The sequence below is a fragment of the Falco punctatus genome (assembly GCF_963210335.1).
Source record: "Falco punctatus genome assembly, chromosome: 3".
Classification (NCBI taxonomy): Eukaryota; Metazoa; Chordata; class Aves; order Falconiformes; family Falconidae; genus Falco; species Falco punctatus.
The window spans coordinates 102,815,163-102,837,557 of record NC_137582.1 but is presented as its reverse complement, the minus strand read 5'-3'; the positions used below and the strand labels follow the sequence as shown (position 1 = coordinate 102,837,557).

Sequence of the window (22,395 nt, the reverse complement as noted above, 5' to 3'; positions counted from 1 at the left end):
CACCCAAAAAAGCCATTAAGAAATTATGTAAATCCAGTCATAATTACAGGTTCTACAAAAAGATTTCTCCTATCCTGAACTTGACAGCTTCTTGAGAAGCTTACTAAGTATCAACTTTTTTTTTCTACATCAGTACTTCAATCCCAGAACATATAAAATCTGAAAGCCACAGGAAGCTGTCAATCAAGCTCATTTTGAGGGCTCCTATTTCCTAAATACACATCTCTCCTCTCAGGTGCCATGGATAGGCGCAGGGGACGTGAATTCATTTTTCTTTTTTAACTGGAGTTGGTGGAGGAGAGCACCAAGCCACTGCTGTGCTACCCAGCACTGCCTGCTGCAGAAGGCGCCCGGCAGCTCAGCACGACATAGCAACACGGCGGAAACCTGCCCCTCTGCTGTCCGTCGTTTCTGTACCGCAGAATTTCCTAAGAAGCCAAAATAACTATTTGGATGTTGTGCAAATGAGCTAGCCAAAATGTTTTCCATCACAGCTTAACAGTACATTCGGCTTTGTGAGGGGTGTTTCCCCCCTATATACTAAATGTTTTCTATGTTACAAGACCACACAGTTTTCTTTTGCTGTTAAACTGCCCTCTGACAGTAATTTTCACAAGTAAGAGAGGAAAAAATACAACATTCCACTGTATTTCCCCAAAGGATCTTTTAAAATAGGATTTCCATGCTTTTTTATAGGTTCCCTAGCCAAGAGAAAGGTGGCAATGCTATTTGTGTTCTTAGTAAAACAGAGAATGACAAAGCAAAAATATAAGCATCATATACAACTGTATTTAAAACCATGACAAGCTTGACCACGCCAAGAATTATACACAAGTTATATGTAGCAGGCAGCCAAGCAGATTCTTAGACTAGAAACAAATCTAGCATTTTTTAAGAACACATTATCATACTGATGACAGCAAGAACTTCTTTTGCAGAATAAAATATGAGATCAGCCTTGACCACATTATTATACACAAATATTAACTGTAAAATAACGGTATTAATAGCTTCTGAAGAGTTCTGTCAGGCTTGCTTTCTTGTTTTTATTTTATTTCCAGTATTTTCCAAATGATACTATATAAGAAACACTGGGACTTTTCACCAAGCATGCCAAAAAGCAATATAAAACAAAGACTTCTTTAAGGTATGTAAGAAACATTTTTATTTTATCAAAGACATTTTTCAGGCTTTACATTTTCAGCTTCTGGTTAGGTCGATTAAAATTTGAAGACATACAAATGCAGGAATTTACATTTATTTCTAATCAGGTGATATTCATGAGTTGTTTTTAAAAATAACACCATATTCAACCCTGCACAGGTTGGTTGGCACTTGCCAGTCTTAACACGCACAAGGACATGCATGTGCAGAGTGGGTTCAACATTTGTGGAAGTAACAAGCATCTTAACACTTTCATTGATATAGCATCAGGGCAAAAGCTAAAACAGCGTTATCATCATGAAAATGTTAAAAATATTTCAATTCCATTTGTGATTCCAATTTGGTAATTTGTATTTTTGCTGTCATAAGGAGACTGATAACATTGCATGGGGAAAAATGTAATTATGAGCATGTGAATTAAGACACAAAAATTTTATAAGTGAAATTAATTTATACAAATCTTAAAGAAATGCTTCAGCCACCAACATCTGCTTAACACACCTTTTCAAACCAAACATTCGGTGCATCTTAGCATTATTTAAAACCAGAGTGTCACTTCTAACTCCTCAGATATAATTTATATCCGTATTTGAAGTGTTGCCTGATCTGTTAGTGTATTACTAACACTCACTAGAATTTAACTTGTACTATTATTTTTTTCTTTATTCTAGTTCAAGATGCCATCATCAATTGCATTTTTTTGGACAACACTATATTACACTCTCACGACCTGTTACAACTTTAGCATTTACCGTAACATTTGTAGAATACTGCTGCCATATGAAAATGCAAATTGTTGAGACAGATGCGGTGTCAAAGCTCTGATACCCAGGCTATTTTTGAAGAGGATTCCTTCCCATTCTCAGCCAGAGAAGAGCTCCTGCCAGCTGCCACTAAGACCACTGCATTCCCTTCCCTTCCCTTTCAGTACAGCCGCGAAGTCCTTGCCACGCTTCTGCTCGGGCTGCAACAGCCGTGACAAAAAGCAGGGGCTCAAGTTGCAAAGCCAAGCACAACAGCAAGACCTATGCCAGCCGCACGGAACATCGACCAGATTAACTGAACCATCTGTAATTCACTGGTCACAGTTTCACTACAAATTGTGTGTAGATATTTAAACTAATCATATCCTATTTTAAATTATCTTCCAAGTTGAATCCCAGAAAGAAATTAAAAATGTTGAACCGAAAATAAAAATGCGAACTGAAACTGTTCTTATGAAGTGGTGCTCTGATAACTTGAAGCCCTTCTCAGCAACCAGCCTTGTAAGAGGTATCTTCCAAGCACAAGGTCTACCCTTACAGCAAGAGGCTGAGCACCATTGCTGTGCCATGTCCAGCCACCATCTCCCCAAGGGTTGCCTCTCGCAGCACTGCGATTTTGTTGCTTGCTGTATGAAATTCAGAATCAGATGAAGTTTCAAAGAACTATCAGAAAAGGTTATTGGAGGCTTTGACTACATCCACCCACAACAGGAGCAGTTGTGAGTGTTAACATCTTTATCTAATTCTGCTTAAATTCAATGCCTTAGTTACAAATACTCTCTTTCTGCAGCAGGTGAACATATGAGCATATGAAGTCTGTCAGGACACAAAATACATTGCCCTCTACCAAGAAACTGCTGCACTAAGGAAGTTTTCCCTGAAGTCAAGGATCACATCAATTTCTGAGTTGGATGCAATGCTTTTTTTAAAAGCTGTCACTGATGTATGCATTAAGACAAAGCAAGGCAAAAATACAGTACTTCTGCCTCAGCTCTTGCTCAGTCAAAACACAGCAAAGCTGTTCTTATTTGGTCTTCTCTTACTTCTTTACAGCCTTCATGCTCTGCTTGCACTGTACTTCCTATCAATTAAAAGTACTTAAAGTGGTATTGATCGCTGCACTGCTTTCCTCCTAGACTTTACCAAGATACTCCTCACCATCTTAATTGAGGACAGTGGAAGTGCTCTGAAGAATACAGGCATGCCTCAATTAAGAGATCAGTATTTACAGGTCACTAATTTTACCACTAGAACCAAATCAACAGGAAACGATGATGAAAATATTATTTCCCAGGTTATCTTATGCTAATCTCTTTTCTTACAGCTGCTTAGTTACAGGCTGAAGTTGCAGCACTGAGTAATTGGATTCATTTTCTTAGATTAAAGCATCTCAACCCTGAGCATTGACAGTCAAAAAAAATGTATAAATGAAATAAAGTAAGGAAGTAGAAAGGAGATACAGTCTTGCTCCACCCAAAAAACCTGTCTGGGGCTCTAAGAAACTCAACTAAGGACAGGTGAAGTGTGTTTCTCTCCTCCATAAGATGTTCAAGTGAAGAAGCACATCTGCATTAAAGAAAAATAGGCTTAGGTGTGGACAAAACTCTTCATTAGGCTGGTCACAAAGGTAAAGCAGACATCAAAATCTACTCCTCTTAAAGCATTGAACGATGTATTAATACCAACATAAACAATCATATTAGAGAAACTTAGAAGCGTCATGCAATTATATACATGTACAACCTTCTCAGCTCTATTTCTAGACAAATTCCTTCTACGATAACTGACAAAGAAAACCAAAAGCTTTTCAGCTCCTGTCTGGATATATGCCGTCTCTTGATGAAACTTTTTTCTGTTCATTTAACATGTCATAGTAAAGACACATTTAAGACGCAGTTAAAAAGGAACTGAAAACAAGATGTCTTAAACTAAAAGAATCAAAAAACCTGTATTGACAGAAACAAGGAAGCTGAAATAAGAAAAACCCTATAAAAAAGATGACAACTGAAAAAAACATAGGTCGAAATAATTTAGCAACAGGAAGATGGAGTGGAAACTTAACAAGCTGCACTTATAAAACCTTTAAGTGATTTATAAATATAAGTGATATACTGCAAAAGCAGCAGGGGAAGGAGAAGAAAGGTAGAAAACTGTGCATTTGTAAATTGTGCTTTGGATTTTTGTAGTAGTTTGGAAAACTGAACTGCTTTATAACCACTGCTATATTCTGATCGCATTGTACAAAGGAATTCTGATCACTTTTTACAAAGAGAAAAGCTCTGCCTTCAGCTGGATACTGCTTCACCACTGGAGCCAACAAGCCTTGCTGAACTTGTAAGCTTTCCAGAAAGTTAGATCTTTTACATAGATACCTAGGGATAAATTTCAGATGTTTTACCCATCCTTAATTAAGAGAAAAGTGTTGTTGCTGTAGTTTAACCAAATCCACAACTTTTGACAAAGTCCAGATGCTAGCCTTTGTACTTCAAAAAGCAGGCCGCTGCCGCCTCCTCCTCCTGCTTTAGTGTCTTGATTTAGTGATATAAGGATTATTAACTAGCACTCAGTCATACGGCTTTATTTAGTAATACTCTGCTAGCTACATCCCTCTTCCGATATGCCTCAAAACAAAACACAAAGCTAACGTCCCATCTGAAGAAATTAGGTGAAAAGGAAAATTTTATTAACAAAAGCCAAATGCTATCAGATATATTTTATAGACAAAAAACCCAACTCAATATTTTAAGACTCATTCAAATATGTTAGGCTGCCTCACTTCACAGATGAGTTATGCTAACATTCTTTAGAGAGTACAGACCACACTGCATTTATTTGTTCTGATGTTTCCAGTTGCACTTGAGTGAAGCACAAAAAGTATCTGGAATTCTAACATCTTGATTTCACTTCAGCCAACTATTCAGTTTTACTCATTTCCTTGGCTTTTTAGAAAGCAAATAAAGGAACTACAGCAAAGACGACAATTTAATCAAATGCAAAGATAACAAGAGAGTTATATTTACTACAGCTTCTGAAAATATAGTTGAAGTGACTCTAGCTATGCTTTAGGTACCTGAAGGATGAGTGTTCACCATGGACTGGTAAGGTGATGGGAGGAGCTGGAGACTGGATGTACATCGACTGCCCAGAGGTCTGAGTGCCCTTCCTGATTAGCTTTCCGGTGTTAGGATCATAAAGTCGAACTTCAGGACCAGGCTGAGACTTTGGATGGATGGGTGTCGGGTGAAACAGAGCTGTCTGAAATGTGCTGTGTGTATCAGGAAACGTGGCAGGGCTATTCTCTCTGTTGGATGGAGTTCAGAAAAAATTGCTTTAGAAATTTAAATAAGCAAAGCAACCAGGATGTAAAAAATTAACATTTTTTGTTTTTTCCTAAATGAGAAAGTTGGGGGGGGGAACTGGTTTGGAAAATTTCTGAAGAAACATTTCTCCTCTTGCACTCCCATTAAAGCCTCATAAAGCCTCACTGAATTTAAAACAGAAAAATGCAGAAACACAAATAATGTCATATTTACATTATTAAAAAATTATTAAAATGTGCCTTAAATATTATCATATGAAGTTATTGAAATTGCTTCCACATAGTAACAAACTCACAACCCGAGTAGCATGACAATCTGCATATATGCAATAAAGAGAAAAAGCATGCCATTGTATCACACCATTGGATCTGCTCCCCAAAATTAGCTCCGAGAGAAAATAACACACAGTATTAATTTGCAAGTCATCCGAACTAATTCGTTAAAATACCAAGCAGCCTATGATCACCATGCTGCATTTTAAAACATAATTTTAGAAGTATCAGCAGAAACATTCAGAGATCAGTCTGCAGGAATTGCCATTATGGCATACTATCTAATTATGATGAAGTGCTGCAAAAAAAGAGGAAGCAAACTGAATAATTTAAAAAAATATAAATCAAACAAAATGTTATGCACCATGAAGCCAATGCTATAGAAAAAACAACTAAACTATACTGTAACAAATACTAGAAATGCCACAAAACTGGAGTTTTTACCATATGCTTTCACAGATGGTTCTGAAGTAATCTTGTAGCGTCAATACTTAAGGTCCATCGATTCCAAATTTACTTACTGTTTTTTTGCTATTCTTAAGCTCATTTTACACACAAATCTCTTCTCAGAGTTCATCCCTTCCACAGTTCATAAGTGCTTTGGACTAGTAACCACTATTTCAAGCAGCTTCATTAAGAAGAAAATATTTTCCAAAGAATTTGCACACGTTGAACTAATAAAGTAAAAGTATTTGCATTAAGACAGCTGTCTTACTGACTGACATTTGGGGGAGGGGTGAGGGAAAGTATGAAGTTAAGGTATATTGTATTTTAAACATAAAAGTAGGAAAAATTACCAATTTCCAATAAAATGGAAGAGTGCATTAACAAAGGCAGAAAGACTAACATTCATCAAAAAATGATGCTTACAAGTCACTGTCCAGATTTCCACTGAGAACTTTGCAGTGTCAGGCCTCAGACAAATCAAACATCCCACACAAATATTCCAAAGCTGGATTAAAAGAAAATCTGATAGAACTTTTAAAAAATAAAGTATTCTAGTCAAGCCATAAGTAGGCTACATCTCTTTCCTGAGTTTTAGAGATCCTGTGTCTCTGCCTAGCTTCCCATTTGATAAGTGACCTCACTTCCAGATGTTTCTACTTTTAGTGCCCAGACATCGCCATAAGACTTGCCCATCCTGCCCTCCAGGGGCTAGCATCTTCTAAGCAGAACGCCAATCCCTAGCCGAGCCAGTCAGTCACACCGCGATCACTTCGGTGCTGGCAAACCCAGCTGCGATGCCCCTTCCTGCCCACACCCAGACGGGCAGCCCCTCTGCGGCCCTGCAAGACACTATTAATTTGAGTCTGTTCAAACAGCAAGTCAAGAAGCAGAACCTGGCTCTACAGGATCTTGTCATGAGTTATTTTAGCCATGGCACTTTCCTAAAGGGTACTATTCTTAACAGCCCTTTGACTTCTCTATTAATAAAGTTTTTGGCTATCCCTTCTATTTGCTGTCACCCTAGGGCAATGATTATTTTTAACCCTTTCTCTTCCAACACTTTCCTCTTATCCTCAAACCTCCTCCCACTACTTCCTTTCTTCCAGCTTCTGCTTTTATCTTCATGTCTTTCAACCCCTCCTAAGATGTTTCTTCTGTATTTTTCCATTTCTCCCTTCCTCCTCACTACCAAGTCTCAAAAAAATGCCATACTTAACCAATTTTTCATGCTGTGGGAATGTGTACATTTTTTTCTTCATTTGGCAGAATGAACGATCCTGCACCTTGATAGCACTCCTTGTGTTAGTTTGTGAATGAACTGACAAGGTCAGCTGCTCCAGCTGAAAATGGCTAACAATGACAACTGCCGAAGAAACCACTTGTACCATGGGTTTCTCCTAATCCTGCTAGTTGCTGAACTGCCTCTTGATCCCTTACCAGTTTTCAGTTTAAGCAGCAAAGACATGCACAAAAATAGAGGGTTCTTTCACAAAATCCGTAAGGATTGCACATCACTGTGATTTGGTCAGAAACCCATTTTATAGCTGTATTAACCAGTTAGCATCATTGCATGAACAGCCTGCTTTCACGGCCCCAGTTCCCCCAAGCTCCCACTTACCTGTGTGTTTTTATGTAGTCATCCTTCAAGGGAAAGAGCTGTTCCTCAACCTTGTCCCAGCGCTCCAGGCAGCTCCACAGCCAGTCAGGGTTTACAACGTGGAGGTCCTTGCAGTCCTGAGCTTGCCGTACTTTTTCTGTGCCTATTATGAAGTCAAACGTAACATTACAGTGTTCCCAGAAACACAAAAGATAGTTTTAAGTACACACTGGTTTTAAAAGAACATTGTGTGATCCATCTTACAGAAAAAATTCAAAACACCCCTCCCCAAGCCAACAAAACAATCACAACTGATACAAGTGAGACTCTATAAACAAGATGCAATAACCTCAGCCTCAAACTGGATGAAGGTTATTTGTAACTTTCCGAAACACCGGCACCGTGGAAGTAGTCCACTAAAATTAATCCATATGGAAAACCTCTACATCTCCGTGTTAACTAAACAAACAATACAAACGCACTTTTCTATTTCATCTCCTTAGTTTCCATGTATCAAGTCTAAGCAGCAGCAAACTCTTCAATGCTGTCAAAGCCTAACACTAACATCATCCTAACTTTCTTACGCAGATCGCCCTGCACGCACAGTACGCTACCTGTAACAGCCAGCCACCCCTCAACCTCCATTTGCAGAAGTGGAGGCAAAGCGGACAAATGGATAATTTCATGCCAAAGGGGAACAACAAACATGAAGTTAAAACACAGCAGGCTAGTGAAATCCACATGAAACCAGCAACGATGCAGCATGCAAGTAACAGGTGATCTCAAGTTCCACCCTCTGGAGAAGCCAGAACAAGAGAGAAAGTAGAGTTGCTATATATCTTTGCCAAGAAGCATCATAACCAGTAAGCAAAAAGGAACAAATAAAATAAAGGTTGAAATTAACCTTGTGGTATAGTCTGTTCCCAGGAACAGCTGACTGCCCAAACCTTTCAAGAATGTCTTTTTTCTATTTGACTGGAACAATTAGTTTTGCCAATTGTGGTACTTGCTTCAGCATTTATCAAAGATCTATGGAGGGACTGAACACCTGGAGCCAATGCAAAATTGCATAATCTGGCCATAAATCATTAAATATATACACAACAGAGAAAACCCCCAAGGATTCTGACCTGATATATTAGGCCTGACACTTACACATGGTATCTTTACACTGCATGAATACTGGTGTAGCTGGAATGCGATAAAGGAACTCAGTCTGACAAGTCTGTCTCATAGCCAAAAGCCATCACTCTTCCCTTTTGTTATAGCCCTATAATTTACAGCATTTCATCTTATTTACACGTTATTTAAAATGCTTATCAAACTTAATCATTTGTCCATATTCTGTCTTGGTGCAAAGCCATTTAAATACACTTAGTATTGCACCACATTTTCTGTTCAGAAATATAAAGCAGGAGTAGAGCATCAAGAGCTAGAGGCAGGAGTTCAATTAATGCTAAGAGCAGAGCTCTCAGAACTGAAGGTGAAAAATGTATTACTTCAAGCACTACCCGCTCTTGTTGAAGCCTGTCAATTCTGCACAAAGACCCCAGGGCTTCTTCCTGCAGATACTTATATAAACACACAATATCCCAATCTAGTTTACCTTACTAATGACAAAAAAAAAAAGTTTAATTTAAAAAAAAATTATTTAAAGTTAGAATTTATGAACTCTTGTCTATTTTCATGTGTGCCTTTGGGAATGAAGCCTCCAGAACAAAATCAAATTTCAGAACAGTTCTGACAACGAAACACAGACAGCAAATTAATCTGATAGTTCCCTGGAGTTTTGTGGTGAAACTATCTGTGTGACTGTCATTTAAACAACATGACTTTACTTGTTTCAATTAAGATGAAAGTCTTGAAGGACCCACACTATTTGACGATGAGAGGGAACAGTTAATAGCAGATAACTTAAGGCCTGTGTAAAACCTGAACTAGAATCCACTGGGGTAGACAGATCAACAGAAATGCATTTGAGGACTGACCTAACTAGTGAGTTCGGTTTCCAGATGCCTGTAAATTCAAAAGACTAAACCAGAAAGGGCAGGAGATCACTGTCCTTTACCAAAGTGCTGAAAGCTTGTTCCCCTACTTTTCTTCCCCAAAACCCAAGAGAATACAGTAGAGCTACCTTTGCCTTTATCTTTAAATACAAAACTGTTTTATTCCTTGAATTTAGATTAAGGAAAAAAACATTCTGTGCACAAAGGCATTTCTCCTGTTTTCAGTACCAAATGCAAGCAATTCCCCAGTTCAGGATATAAAAGCTGCACAGTAAATGCAAAACTTTGCTCCAAACTAGTATCCCTGCAACAAAAAAGCATTAATTTAAGAATCCACAATAAACAAACACAAAAATGAGTATTTAAACAATAAATCACTTACAAATGCCTTATTGATAAGTTTTGCCATGAAATATGAATAAAACACTGTCCGACAAACTCAATGAAAATTCTTTTACAATTCCAACCATGTTAATCCCAGCACACCTTTGCAGCTAAGACGTTTTAACTGACTAAAAAGCAAAACCCTTTAAGAAGGTCAGCACACCCAGACCATTCATGCCCTGGTAAAAGAAATCTGTTGTCCAATTAATCATCAGTTCCAAAAGTAATTAGTGACCCAGAGCACTTTCACGCAACACTTGATGGAAATGAGTCAGTTTACAGTGCCAGAGGGAGCTTCCTGGGGCAGTATTATTATTGTTTGTATAGCCTCAGTAGGAACTGTAGAAATACTTGCAGTTAGAAACAGGTAAGTATAAAGCTGCATTTAATTTATACGCCAGGTATGTTTCAGAGGAAAGAAAGCAGAGGTTCTGAAGGAGAATGAGACTGAGAGATCTGGTGGAAAGAGGATTAAAAAAATTGAAAGACTTGGCTTGGAAAACACTTTCTTTTGAGAACAATAGAGAAAAGCAACAACAACATAGTAAGAACAAAGAGATAAGGCAACAGGTGTTATAAAGAGGTTGCTGAAATCAGGTTCATAGGCATAGGAGTTTCAGGGGAAAAGAGCAACAAGAGCAAGAATTCCAGTGGCAGTTTAGGTACTTACACCTGGTATTAGATACTGAATCAAATACAGACATGACTAGCAATACTGCCCTGCACACAGCTCTGGAGCTGACAGAATACAACAAACAATAGCATGCGATTTCACTAGTAAGCATACAGCACAGTTAGCCAGATTTAGGTGGTGCTATTGGATAGGTGGTATGTGCTTATAATACCCTGAAAAAATGCTTATCTGATACTGCAGTACATCCATTTGCCCAGCTAAAGATACTGCTACTCCTTCTGGACATTACCAGGGAGAACCTGAACAAAACCATAAAACTGCACCTTCGCCTCACATTAAGTCTGTGAAGTTATAAGAAGAAACTGCTTTTTCCAACTATTTTTAAAACTGATGTTTCTGCATTGATGATTTGTCAGGTGCTTCAACTTGCTGCTCATTCCACACACATACACATTCTGTGTTCATGCATATCTGATGGTTTCATACCAGACGTATGCTGAGGAGCTAAGTGAATTCTTCTTCTAGTCAACAGGATTGCAACGGAAGCCTTAAACATGGAAACGGCGCTAATTTGTACGACACTGTTATGGTTCTGAAAAAAGGTGTAAGCCATTAGCATATAGTTAAAGTTGGTGACATGAGGACCATTGTGCAGCCAAACCCACCTCCTGAGGGTCAAAACCATACCCTTCCCACCTCTGCAACACCTAGGCTTTCTACTCCCTCCCCCCCTGCAAAGCACAGCTGCCTACGGCACGCTCCGGGGTGCAGAGAACCACACGAGCTAACACAACCCTCTCATCCGCAGGGCTGCCTTCTCTTTCCAGCTGACACCTTCACAAATTCAGATTTCACACGTATGGTGTTCTTAGAGCAGGATTTGGTGGAACACCAAATTTAATGGGGTAGGAGAAGCAGTATTGCAATACTTAATATCCTTGCCTTTTCTCCCTTTCCCCAGTGTAACTCCCCTTTTGGAAGCATGCTTATTAAGAAGAAACAGCAGACAGAATTTTAATCCATCCAAGCAACAGTACTTCTGATGCAGTTTGTAACATCTGAACCATCCAGCTGGACTAAAAATCACCGTTTTTTTTCTGGACCACTTTTTTTTTTTTTTTTTTTGCATTGTTTGCCTCTAATCACCCTTCCCAACTTCAAAATTGTTCCAAAAAGTTAAAAAGGCGCACAAGCCTTTCCACATGAAACAGGTAAGGTCCAAGTTTGCCACATCTATCCTCTGATGGATAAACCCTGAAGCACATAATATAGGAGAAAAATTACTTTGTTTTCAAACCTGGGGAGTCATCAAATATACTTTTGAAGTTGCAAACAAAGGCTGAAACCACAAAAAAGCTCCTCCTATTAATCTTGACAATTTGTTACTAAAAAAAGTGACGAAAATCAATAATGCAGCAATAAACTCCTACAGCTGTTCTCCAGGACACACTCTTCCACTACAGCAGTTCATTTGGTCTTTTCCAAAATATGGAGCACATTAGGCACTTAAGCAACATAGAAAAATGAAACTTCAGCTGTATGTTTACGAAGACTAAAAAGAAATGTTATACTGCATTATTTGGCCACATTCACATTACCAAGTAGTGCAGCCCAATCGGGAGACCTGCAGGGCAAAAGGGTGCTGGAGGAGTCGTGCCCACCTTGTACGCCTTTCAGGGAGTTTGGCTTTGGATTAGCTCTACCTGTTCCTGGGGGCCAGATGCCTGTGAGCACTCAGCTGCTGGCACCCTCCAATTCAATCTGACCCACCAGGAACACAGCAGGCATGTTCCAGCTGTGCCAGGACAAACCCAAGTACATGCTGAGTAGCAGCCACCAATTCCCACTTCCAACTCGCCAAAGAGCCCTTATGGCAGTTTGTAACCAGGCTGCAGACACTGCTTGGAAAGATCTCATCAATAGAAGTGCATTTGTCTTCAGACCATTTTGATACATAAATCTTGATTTATGACCAAATCCAAAAGCTCTTCTGCAACAACATTAACCTAAGACAAGTCATACAGACCTCAATGTTTTGTGCTACCAGAATCCAGTGACCATGAAACGGTGATGGATGTGCTGTTCCGAGGCCATGCCTACAGCTCAGCTTTAACACTGCACTGTGCTTTACCAGCAGAAGCGTCAGGCTTACCTGCTCAGCACCAGAGTTTGGAGCAGTGCTCAAATGGACTTTCCCCCCCCCCCTTTTTTTAAAGGCATACCCTGTGAAAATATTCTTCTGAAAAAATACCTGTGAACACACCATAGCTATGTCTAGTGAAGATACCACAGCAAGCCACAGGCCAGGCTAACAAGACTTCAGGAGCTGGCAGCTTTCTCTCTTCTCTCAGTACCTCAGAGCCAGACTCAGGAGTAAGCATTTTTTAATTGGATAGATGAGGAAGAACAAAAGAAGCCACAGTTCATAGTACAATTTGTATTCTAAGCAAGCTGATATTTAATGATAGTAAGCAAAACTTGACATAGGCTAAGTCACCAAAAGTAAGGAAATTATCCCCATATAGCTTTCAAAGTATTAGAACACACATAGAATTAAACATATTTTGAAAAAGAAAAGAAAAATCCAGGGCCTAAACTGACGTATTTCTGCTCCTACCCCATTAGAATAATTTTTAAGTGACCTGAACAGCTTTATCTGCTTCACCAGCAGAAACGCAATATAAACATCAACCACAGGATCTTTCATCTGTATCTTCAGCTGAGGAAGGAACACAACAAGGTTTATGAAACCGTGTGGTTACTGCTTAGCCAAGTGTGTACACAGCTGTAACAACTCACCATCCAGTGCAGTGTGCTGCTGCTGAAAGCAAACAGCACATGTTTCAAAAACTTAAGTTTTAGGTATTCCACAGGTAAGTAAGTGGGAAGGACTATAGGGCAGCCTCCTCTCAGTCACTCAGAGTTATGAAGACTGATTAGAGGATACAAAGATCCTTGTGTTTTATAGTATTTCAGGTAGATAGTATTTTCGTCCCCATATAATGAAAAAAAAAATACCCTGATTTTCCCCAAGAACAAGAATTAATTTATTTTCAGAATTCAGAGTATCTGTGTCTGCAGAGAAAAAAGGTGCCTATCTGCAGAGAAAGACATGCGTATATACAAAGAATAAAAGAAATTTCTATTATTTACTGCAATAGGCTGGGAAAGATGCTGTAAATACTCTAAAATGGTATTCACTAGCTGTTCACTCTGTACGCCAAGATACGATGTGGTCACTTCTTAGGGGGAAAACCGACCAGTCCAAAGCCCTTGGGGGTGACTTCTTCCCTTTATTTCCTTTGTCTTCAAAACTCAAAAGCTAACAGTATTCCACTGCTGCTGCGGATTAAGTATATGCCTTTTACTACAGCTCAGCTAATGCAAAGTAAACATGTAAGTTAACTTGCTTGCCTGAGTCCTAAGTCTCCTGTCGCTACTGGGGTGATCTAGAAATGCTGAACTGATATGTAAGTTTTAAAATCACCTTTTGAAAAACACATTAGAAAGAGAAAAAAGTAGAACATTATCTAGTCTCAGATCATTGACTTCTGAATAAAACTCAAGGGACATGCTTTTGTTTCCCCTTTCACCAGCAATTAAGACACTCAGATGTCTGCCACGAGAGCCAGAGGCAATACTTGTATGGCTTGCCGACAGTAATAGACACTGGTAGAATTCACTTTCTAATCACACAAGAATCGGTATGAAAATAATGTCGACAGCTGAATAATCACAAATCCAGCTATGATAGGATGCAACTTATGTCCTTAAAATCTGATTAAACTTCAGAGTTCCCCTCATGAAATTAGTATGATGCAGCATAACTACTCCCATCTAAGCAGAGAATATATAGTTTTCATTTGAAAAACCAGAAAGAAAACCCCATCACAAAACTAGAACCACAAGCAATCCATGAGAATCTTAGAAAAAAGGGTTACTGTAGACTATAGCTTTTTCAGTCTAAACTCCCCTATTTCACTGACAGTGTTACAGAAAATAATTATTAAGTGATGTTGAAAGATGACACTAGTCTTGCTCATTAGGCAAAGATTGCCACGTTACCTCTTCTAGAATTAGTGCAATTCTTTTCTTACTGAAAGCAAGGGGTCAGCTTCTACATACTGACAACAAAGGTTTTTTCACCCCAGTAAATCGGGAATAGTATTCTTGTGATATCTTGTTTTAATCAGCAGGCAATATTTGAATATGTTTCAAGTATCAAGTGCAACACCAACATTACAGGACTATTCTGGAGAACCTAGGTCTTGATGAAATCTGAGAAATATGAAGCACCCTGAAATTTAATAATTTTTCAAAAGAACGCAGAAAATTTAAAAAACGTTAGAAAAAATCAATTCAAATACTGTAAAAGTACATTAGCGTAATGCAACCAAAACTTAAAGTAGTTTTTTGTATTAAGATCTACATTAATGGATGATTTGCAAAGACTATGCAGGTAGTAAAGAATTTGTTTATAAAAGCTGAACACAGGGATGTGTATATGTATCTATATAAACATACAACCCCCCTCAAACTGTACATTCTGAAAACAAACAAACAAAAAAAAGCCTCAACTGCTTCTCATTACCACATGCTGTGTACCTTAACATGTTACCCAACATTTTTCCTTCTAGGGAAATGGGTATGTTTGGGATGGTCTCATTTACATTGATCCTATCAATTTTTACCACATCACACAACAATTGCATCCGATTTACAACTACATTTAGAAGCTATCTATTCCAAGTTAAACAAAGCAGCTTCAAAATGAAGCATTTTGAGATCTGAAATTGGAAAAACATTAAAGTTATATTGGTAGCTATGAGGTCTTCAATGAAATATGACAAACTTGCATAATTCTTTGCTGATAAGTATGGCTATTCCTGCAGTTTTAAGAGCTGTTCAGCAACTATAGTTAAACTACAGAGTTCCAAACTGATGCTTCCACTGATTTTAACACTTCTCATTCACTATTTCAACTATCACACCTTCACAAATCAGAATCCCAGCTAATTTCAATGAAACCAATTTCCACCTCTCCTGGCTTTTAGGTTGTTGTCACTACTTAAATACATATCTACATCAGGACAATTAACACAAACATGCTACTTCACTACAGGTCTGTTGGTACAACTTTTATTCTGATGCTTCTTGACTAGGTCCTCACTACAGCTGGCCTTACCAACATTTTAGTAAGAGCTACCTGTGCTTTTTGTCACTAGAACTGTACATTTAGATAACTGGAAAAGGAGGTAAGTTTACACTAACCTAGCAAATATATGCCTTACTGTTATTCAGGATGATACATTAAAAAATAGCTGATATTAGAGTATTACAATATACTAATAAATTGGCTGGGTTTAATCCGTAAATTTTTTAACATTACTCATAGTTCAAGGGGTAGAAATTAAGAAACTGCAACATTCTCTTTTTAGTCACGAAACATGGGAGGGTTTTTTTAATCACTGCCTCTTCGACAGGAAGAAATTATTCCTGATCAGCTGCTTAAGAAATGGAACAAGATATTTCTTAAGTCACACACAGGTTGAGAAAAGTATACATATCTTCAGTACAACCAGTGAAAACATACTCCATTTGTTTATAAGCCAATGCAACAGAGCTGCTGCTGATGTACTGAAAGCTTACATGAATAGCAGTCAAGAAGAAAATAATCCAATAGATGGCAGATTTGCTCATGACATCTAAAGATGTCCTAAATAACCTAGGAGTTTTAGTTAATCTAAAACATGCAGTTTTACTGTTGGATTTCATGGTTTTGATTATCAGATATTTAGATTCCACACGACTTCAAAAAGGCCAACACTGAGGGAGGGAACCAAGGATCAGGGGGCACACAAAAAATGTGTACCAGAAGCTAATGGTGGCCTGTCAGCTCCTCTGTGGCAGCTATGCAATGGTACATTCCTATCCATTAAAGCTATGTAAAACCAGGTAGCTTTGTGAAACATGTATCAAAAGTTAGGATAAGCTCTCTTACATCTCCCATGACAAAACACATAAAGGCTATGCATGCAGCAGTGACAGGGTATCATCAGATTCCAGTCTCTTAAGATAATCCATACAAAATGAAACTGAACCATGAGAGGTGAAATCTGAGAAACTGAGGAAGTCTTGCTATAACCTTACAGAAAGACCATTATAAAATTTTATCCGACACAAATGTTAAAGTTTCTATTCAACATCGTCAACAGTCAAAGACTCAGTATCACCTACTCTTAACCAAGAAGTGAGACACGACACATTACACCAGAGGCTCCCCCTTTCAACAAATAAAAGCCATACTTGATCAAAAAGCAGCAAAAAAGCCTTTAAAAAATGCTTCTGAATTGTTTTAGGAATAATCTCCCCTTCAATTTCAATTCTAATCTCAGTTACATTAAAGCCAGTAGATTACACAAAAAACACCTCAAGGCATGAATGAACAGGAAAAAAGCTGATGAAAGACTCAAGTCTTCTATACCTACCTGTCCTTGCCGCAATGAGATGCGTTGCTTTGTCAGGATCATCAGCACTCAGTACTAGATTCTTCACAATTTTAGCTCCAAGTGCTGTGGCATGATAGTGTTCCCGTGTTTTCTCAATGGGGAAGTTTGTTGGGTAAAGTCCACTAAATATTATGGTTACATCTGCCAGCACTTTACTTTTCAGTTCTGGTACTATTTTTCTGATGTCTGGAATTTCCTCAATCTCTTTTTTCAGGTACTTATCATATTTTGTGTAGTAATCAGTGTGAACCCGCACAAGGATCTCTTCGAGGTATATTAAGTGGTCATCGTCATCTGTATCATCCTCCTCCTCTTCTTCCTCCATACTCTGGTCTAAGGACTCCCCCATTGTAATTCCAGACTGTTCACTATTCTGAGACTCTGTTTCAGCTTCCTTCTTGTCTGCACACCCATTTCCTAAATCACAAAGGCTTTCCTGTTCACCTTCCTCTTGTGCTTCAAGATCAGTTTTGTCATGAATATTTTCACTGGGTAGAGATTGTGTGTCCCCAGAATGGTTCACCAGACCATCATTTTTTTCACTCGCATCAGTATGACTCCCTTTCTGCAAATTTTCATCCTGCACAGTCTGTTTGGATTTCTTCCAGCTTCTCTTTTCCTCATTCTCACTGTCTGATACAGAAGTAGATGACTTTCTGGTATCCAAACCATCATCACTTTCACTGTCACTAGACAGTTCAAAGTCCAAGTCATTTGTTGTCTTCTCTTGGGTTTGCTGCTTCTCTATCACTGTTCCACCAACTTGTTCTGAAGAACTCTGAGATTCTTTTGTATTTGTCAAATCATTAGTGACCTCATTGTCCATTTTGTGATCAGTGCTATCATTTAAGGAGTCCTGGGCATTAACTTTATCACGTGAGTTCAAATCCCAGTCAGATGTTTCACTGCTTACAGACGTACTTCCATTTGTGGTGCAAGTGTCCTTTGTAGCTTTCTTGAGACCATTGCTTTGTTCTTCTACACGTATATCGTTCTTTATTTCTTCAGCATCTTTTGCTGATGTCACTGCTGAATCCAGTGCCTCTGGTTTTGTAGAGTGGTTTACTAAGACACAGGAAAGAAGGAAAACAAAACACAAGTATTTTCTCAGGTTTGTTTTATTTTTAAGCTTAATAAAAAATTTATCTTCATTTTTCCTTAAATACACAGTTTACATATGCAGTTAGACTTTGGTATGTTTAGAAGTGACAACTAGGCTTTTCAAAGTCATTAAGATACTTCAGGTAACAATGATTACTAGAAAGAACTGGCAAACCTAACATTTTACTTTTGCAAAGAAACTGTGTAAACAGCTCTTTTAAAAAAAGAATCTCGCAGGTCGTAAGTAATTATTTGTTAACCATGCAAGCATTAAAGGATTTATCTTCTAGCATGAGTTTTTACAGGGCAATGAAACTACTGCTGCGAAGAAAAAAAAAAAAAAGAAAAAAAAAAGGGGCAGAATTCATCTCAGAAGGTTCCAATCCCAAGAACTACAAGAACTGCCTTTATTAACTTCTGTGGCTTTTATATATTTCCTATTCTTCATAAACAAAATAACTGTATTTTAATATTTGAAAAGATATACATGTTTTAGCAATACAAAGATGCTGTTTGAGGTTTATTTGAGACTCTGCTGGAATACAAGTAACAGGTTAATAGACTCAAAGACAGAAAAATAGTTTTAGGATATGTCTTCAGATGCCTGCAGAGGAGACATGACAATTAAACAAACCAGACAACCTGAAATTTGCGCACAGGCATTCATCAGGAATGCTGGATGAAGTCACCTTTGTACTTTGTACAAAGAAGTACTTTGTCCCTCTTTTGCATGCATGTCCCTGCCCTGCAAGTAACACTACCAGTCACGTGTAGAGGTCCCACCTCACAGTGCCCCGATTCAGTTTGAGTACATTATGATTGCTTCCATATTGGACATCTTTAGTTCAACAAGGGAAAAAGGAGTGTTGTCACACACATTAAATCAAAAAAAAAAAAAAAAAAAAAAAAAAATCAAGCCACCAACAAACCTTGCCTAAACTGGAAAAAGTCCTGCAAATCCTTCTTAGACATTGTCTTTCAAATACATTTTACTCCAAATTAATACTAGCATAGTGATATATACCTTCTAAATCCACTATCTGTATCATGCTGCTGTGACTGCTGAAGGTAAGGTTTCACGTCAAATGCCAGAACGCCACATTCACCAGGTGCTAAAAGTCCCACACTAACTTAATTACCATGATTTAGGCAGGGACGTAAGCAAAGCACAAAACATTTGTTTTCAGCAGTATGCAAGATGAGAGTTTATTAATTATTGCTTTAAAGTGGGGCAAGGAAGGGGTCCAAAAAGGAGAACCCTACAGACTGCCTGGTTTTATACGGAGGGGGGAGAGAGAACCTGCCCTCCTCTACATGTTCTTGAATGACTTGATGCATTGCCAAATCAGCTCTCCAGCATAACAGTCAAAATGCTATCACTAGTACTCCACTTTTGCTGTGGTCACCCACCAAAAGCAAATCCACCAACAAGAGCAGTTCAGGTTTACTGTGCTACCTGCATTTCTGCTGGAGGAGCATGCTCTGCCAACTGCAATAGTCTAGGATTGCTCATCTGAGTGCAACAGCAATACTAGTAAGACTACTACAATGATTTACATCAATGACATCTGAAAAGTGGAAAAAGTTGTAAAAGCAGTTTAAAAATCAGGTAATTACCTTTCTTCTTTATTTGAACTTCTCTTGATCCAGGAGGTGCATTAATATCTCCTATCCCCTGAAAGTATACATATTTCTTCACAGTTATCAAATTGGGTGCGAACTTCCAAACATCCTCTCTATCATCAATGATGCAAACCATGGAATCCCCACACGGGAAGAGATCTCTAAGAGACAAAACCATTGATAAAATGAGTCCAGTTTTAGGAATTGAATGAACTATCATTGAACTGTCAATTAAAGTAGTTTCTGTGGATGGTCTGTTTTATTATGAGCATGTCTGTAGGACACGCTTATACATGAACTTAAAAATCAGCAATATTAAAATTACAGAATTCAAAATACAGTATTTGAACTAATTAAAGGTTATAAAAAAAGGAAACCACTATTTTTAAATCTCTATCCTAAAGGCTAGAAGCAGGAACCCACAAACCTCTGCAAAGACAAAACTTTACAAGATTTTGGTCTAGCTTTCAGAGTTGACAAATAGCCCAATGCCAACTATCACACGGTCAATATACTATCTATATATAAATAAGAAATAGACACAAGAACAGTTTTTAACAGGTAGACTCACTCAATCCAAGACAAAAGTGGCAAAAATTACTGATATTTATATCACCTAGGAAGAGGTGGTAGAGTACTTAAGATATATACATGCATATGAAAATGGAGCAAGAGAAGAAAAATGCTTCCCATTAGCAAATATAGTCAGATGGGGAAGAGGCAATCATTTTTAATCTAGCTTTATGAAATACTAAACATATCTGTCTTTTAGAAAAAAAAAATCTTGGCCTTGTACTCTGAAAAAAGATCAGAACCTGATTTTAGACTAGAATATGAATCCAAGGCTCTAGATGACCTAATTTCAAGAAACACTAGAGAACAGAAGCTAGTCATATAGCACATTTGAAAGCCAGAATATTAGATAATCAAATACAAATTAACCTCAAACTGAGAACTTTGGCTTAATTAAAAATCCCACGACACAAGTTTTATATTTAAAAGCTGTGTAGATATGGTGCTTAGGGTTTAGTGGTGAACTTGGCAGTGCTGAGTTAATGGCTGACTTGATCTTAAAGGTCTTCTCCATCCTAAATGATTCTATGAATCTATCACAAGCCATAAAGTGGAAATATGGTCAAGTTATTACAAGAATAAAAAGTCCAGAGTCAAAAACCATGATGCCATTGCTTCACGTTCTTACTGTTTTAATACCACAGAACACATCAAATAGATGAAATGCTGCAACGCCCAACATCTCAGTTTGTTGAGATGGTGTTGGTATTTAAGAGGCAGATAAAGGGCTGCAAACATGTTAAGTACAGAGGGAGTAATTGTTACTATATTTAGCATGTTCTCTTTGTTGTTGTTTTGTTTAATGCATTAAGACCCACATACATACCTAAGATTCCCAGTTTTAGAAAATGGATCGATACATTCATCCCTTGACAATATCCGATGGGAAAAGAGCTTCTTTTCAGGGTCCAAAAATCCTTTTGAAAGAAGAAATTAAAACGTTAAAGAAGTTTGTTCCTTGTTTATGTTCTATATAATTCAGTTATTTTAATCTGTGCAACAGCAGTTTAAGGGACAATTTTAAGGTAAGAGGTATTATATGGAGGAAAAGGTAACCACAGTGGATCAAGTATTTCTAACTAATGCAGTGGGATTAATTTTAAAAACCCCCATCTCATTTTCTTTCAACATAGCAACAAAACTGAAATTAAAATAACTAAATCTGTAACAGCCAAATAAATTAGGCTGAAAGAGATACAGCAGGTGATAGATACACATGACTTTTGCAACTTACATTTATCTCTATATAGGTGGTTCTTTAAAGCTAAATGCTCTCCTTAGGTCATTATGCCTAGGAACTGCAGAGAAGTCTCACAAGAGTCGGCAATGTGCTGCAATACTTAAGCACAACGGGCACGTTAAGGGATGGTTTCAGCCAGAGCTCTTGCATTTGTAGGTTTTAAGTTGTACCACTAATAGCTACCTTAATACACTTACATATAATGAACGTGTCTTGGAATTCCTAGAAATACTTAAGCCCAGTTGCTGTGACTTTTCTGACTACACTCTTTATAAAAAAGACAAACCAAAAACAAAACAGAAGAAGCTGTGCTAGCTGACCTTAAAGCAAGATAAAATGCCGTTATTTAGGAAAATGGTGACTTGGGTGTACAAATATGCATGCACACGCTTCTGAACCTAGCCTCTAATAATGACGTTCATCTTCATGAGCAGATCACAGCCACATAATTGCTGAGAAACTGGCCTTTTACACACCAATCTGAACCTTTCGTTTTACTGAATTTGCGATGAAGTTAGCATCAACTTGTCATTATTCTTATGAATAATACAAGGCAGTCAACACTTATCTGGGAATGAATTTTTGAAGTTTTACTTTATTTTATATGGTGGAATTCAAAATGACTACAGGCTCTAAGGACCAACTTTAATTTTCTTTCAAGGAGCTCTGAGATTTGTACAGAACACATGTTCAGCTCCTTTTAGAAGTCCAGCTCCCAGAAGTACACTAAGTTGGGTCTTCAAAAACAGAGGGTATAAATT

At 38.0% G+C, this 22,395-nt stretch overlaps 1 protein-coding gene across 1 annotated transcript in view; it reads right to left on the bottom strand.

Annotated features, from left to right (window-relative positions):
* Positions 1-22,395, bottom strand: part of CTDP1 (CTD phosphatase subunit 1) — a 114,553-nt gene that overhangs the window by 64,646 nt on the left and 27,512 nt on the right. The window contains exons 6-10 of the mRNA XM_080380333.1: positions 21,221-21,311; positions 19,816-19,982; positions 17,077-18,162; positions 7,586-7,727; positions 4,999-5,229 (exon numbers count right to left, since the gene is read on the bottom strand). Of these exons, the coding sequence (XP_080236459.1) occupies positions 4,999-5,229; positions 7,586-7,727; positions 17,077-18,162; positions 19,816-19,982; positions 21,221-21,311 (1,717 nt within the window). The remainder of the gene's footprint in view (positions 1-4,998; positions 5,230-7,585; positions 7,728-17,076; positions 18,163-19,815; positions 19,983-21,220; positions 21,312-22,395) is intronic.